Here is a 2583-nt window from a genome sequence, read left to right as displayed (position 1 = left end):
ACAAGTCAAAGCTTTAAGTTCTCATTGTAGACTGTTGATTTCCTCCACTGAGCAGAGCATGTTATAGCTTGCTTGAGTAGGAACATGACTCAGTGAGGTTTGTATTTTGGGAAGATCAACATTGCTTCATGGAGAGAGAGGCATGGGAAAGAGAATGTGTCAGGAGATGGTCATTTTGCCTGGAAGGAAGGATAAGATAGTAGAAGGGAAAATGAAAGATGGCAGAGTGAAGGAAGAAGAGAAGACAGGAGAATGGAAGAATGGATGAGAAGGATGATGGGAAGATGATATGAAGGTGGATAGGATGGTAGAACCCTAGAAGGAATGACAGAGGCATTGAGAGAGAGCTGCTTCTCTTGGAGGCCATTTTTAGGGAGAAATGATAGTGTGCTTTGTGTTTAAATGTGGGGGGGAGGAACCAGTTACATGATAGTATCTTGACCTACATACATTGTTCACTGCTTAAAACACTTTTTTGTAGCTCAACTGTACATCTGACCAGACCAGTCAATGGCCATGAGTAACTGGACCTTGGTGACAGAATTCGTCCTGAAGGGATTCTCAGAAACACCACAGTTCCAGGTTCTTTTCTTCATCCTTTTCCTCTCCCTCTTCATAATGGCCCTCTGTGGCAACTCCCTCATCGTGGCGGCCATCACCTTCAGCCCTGGGCTGCACACCCCTATGTACTTTTTCTTGGTCAACTTAGCTATGCTTGATTTTTTCTGTGCATGCACTATTTTGCCTAAGTTGCTTGAGATTCTGGTGGTGGAGAAGAGAACCATCTCCTATATGGGTTGTATTACCCAGCTCTTCTTCTTAACATGGTTTGTTGCAGCAGAGTTGCTTCTCTTCACTGCCATGGCTTATGACCGCTATGTGGCCATCTGCCATCCCCTCCACTACAGTTCCATGATGAGTCCCCGAGTGTGTGCAGTTATGGTGGGAGCTGTGTGGGGCATCAGCATATTTGGTCCGGGAGCCAATGCCATTCTGGCATCACAATTGAACTTCTGTGGATCCCATGAGGTAGATCACTTTTTCTGTGAGATCCCCCCTGTGTTGCTGCTTTCCTGCTCCTCCACATATCCAAATGATATTGTTACATTACTGGCTGATATCTTCTATGCCATGTTTAATTTCATATTCACCATGGTGTCCTATGGCTTCATTATCTCTACCATCATGAAGATTCGTACAGCTGAGGGCAAGCGGAGAGCCTTTTCTACCTGTTCCTCCCACCTCATTGTGGTCACCATGTACTATACTACAGTCATCTATACTTACCAGACTCCAGGATCCAGCTACTCCCCACGGGCGGGCAAGGTCATGGCTGTCCTTTATTCCACAGTGAGCCCCACCTTGAACCCTCTCATCTACACACTAAGGAACAAGGATGTCAAGACAGCTCTCAAGAAAGTCTTTACATTTTTAGCTGAGAAACTGTAATAACCTATTTTAAAGATAAGTGCTGGCTCAGGGAAGGTTTAAATTCTAAATAATCAGAAATTTTAAAAAGTATTCATTGGGTACCATTTTATATTGATAAGCAAAAACTAAATCCACTGAAATACAGTTTCTAGACATTCCTGAAATTATACCAACACTAAGAGGGCACTACTAAGGGACCTATACCCCTATTCTACATTTAACAAATGTAGAGTTTGAATACATAGATATTTCTATTAACATTGTCAATAAGGCATGTACTGTGTGATAAAGCAAAGTAAAGAGCTGAATGTGGCATATTTGGATCCAATTGTAGGGGCCATTCATTACCAGACTCAACTGCTGGGTAACAGCCATGAAGGTAACAAGACAATGTCACGATTTCCTCACACATGCATTATATTATAATCCTTGTTCTGAATGTCCCTAAGGATTTGAGAGCTTCTATGGAGACATCTGGGTCTCTCTAAAATCATGCAAATGTCAAGTCAGGGCAGGGGCTCAGTAAACAAAGGTTGAGTTGACCAGAACCACTAGGAGTGGGGTTCTTGCTGATCTGGCAGGGGCAGATTTTGGAAAGGGTTGGTGATGTTAAGGGAGGTGGGGTTAACTATGTTTAAGAGATTGAGGGGAAAGAAGAAACTAGTGCTCCAGAGAGGCTACAGCCATGGTGCTCTTTACTATATCATGTGGCCTTGGAAGTGTTTGGATGGGGAACATCTTGATAGCTCCTGTGTGGGAGGAGATTAGTGATGACACAAAGACCCACTAGAGAGTTTAACCTCTGAAGATCTTGGAAGCCCTTTGCTGAGTATCTTCCACCAGAATTTCTTTCTGCCAAAAATACAATGCAGTATGTGACCTCTCCCCAAACCACATCAAGGAACAGAACAGATGTATAAGTGAGGTGTATAGATGAGGTGAAAAGGGGGATAGAAGTCTAAAGGAAGGATACAGTGAGGATGGGAAAATGGGTAGAAGGTTGTATGGAAGGATATAAGGAAGTGAGAGAGAAGGAAAAAAGCAGGGGGTAGAAGAAAAAAGGTGGATGAATATTTGGAATGTTAGAAGGAAGAATTGAATAGACAAGGAAAGAAGGAAAGGAACATGAGGATGAGATTGATGAAGAGAAAG

The 2583-nt window shown here is 43.0% G+C and overlaps 1 protein-coding gene across 1 annotated transcript; it reads left to right on the top strand.

Moving 5' to 3' along the window:
- Nucleotides 1-510: 510 nt before the first annotated feature.
- Nucleotides 511-1449, top strand: LOC101423722 (olfactory receptor 13A1-like). Its single transcript, XM_004458808.2, has one exon. The coding sequence runs from the start codon at nucleotides 511-513 to the stop codon at nucleotides 1447-1449; it is 939 nt and encodes a 312-aa protein (XP_004458865.2).
- Nucleotides 1450-2583: the final 1134 nt, after the last annotated feature.

Source organism: Dasypus novemcinctus, chromosome 6 (assembly GCF_030445035.2).
Source record: "Dasypus novemcinctus isolate mDasNov1 chromosome 6, mDasNov1.1.hap2, whole genome shotgun sequence".
In the NCBI taxonomy this organism is placed as follows: domain Eukaryota; kingdom Metazoa; phylum Chordata; class Mammalia; order Cingulata; family Dasypodidae; genus Dasypus; species Dasypus novemcinctus.
This window is presented reverse-complemented; position numbering and strand designations above follow the sequence as displayed.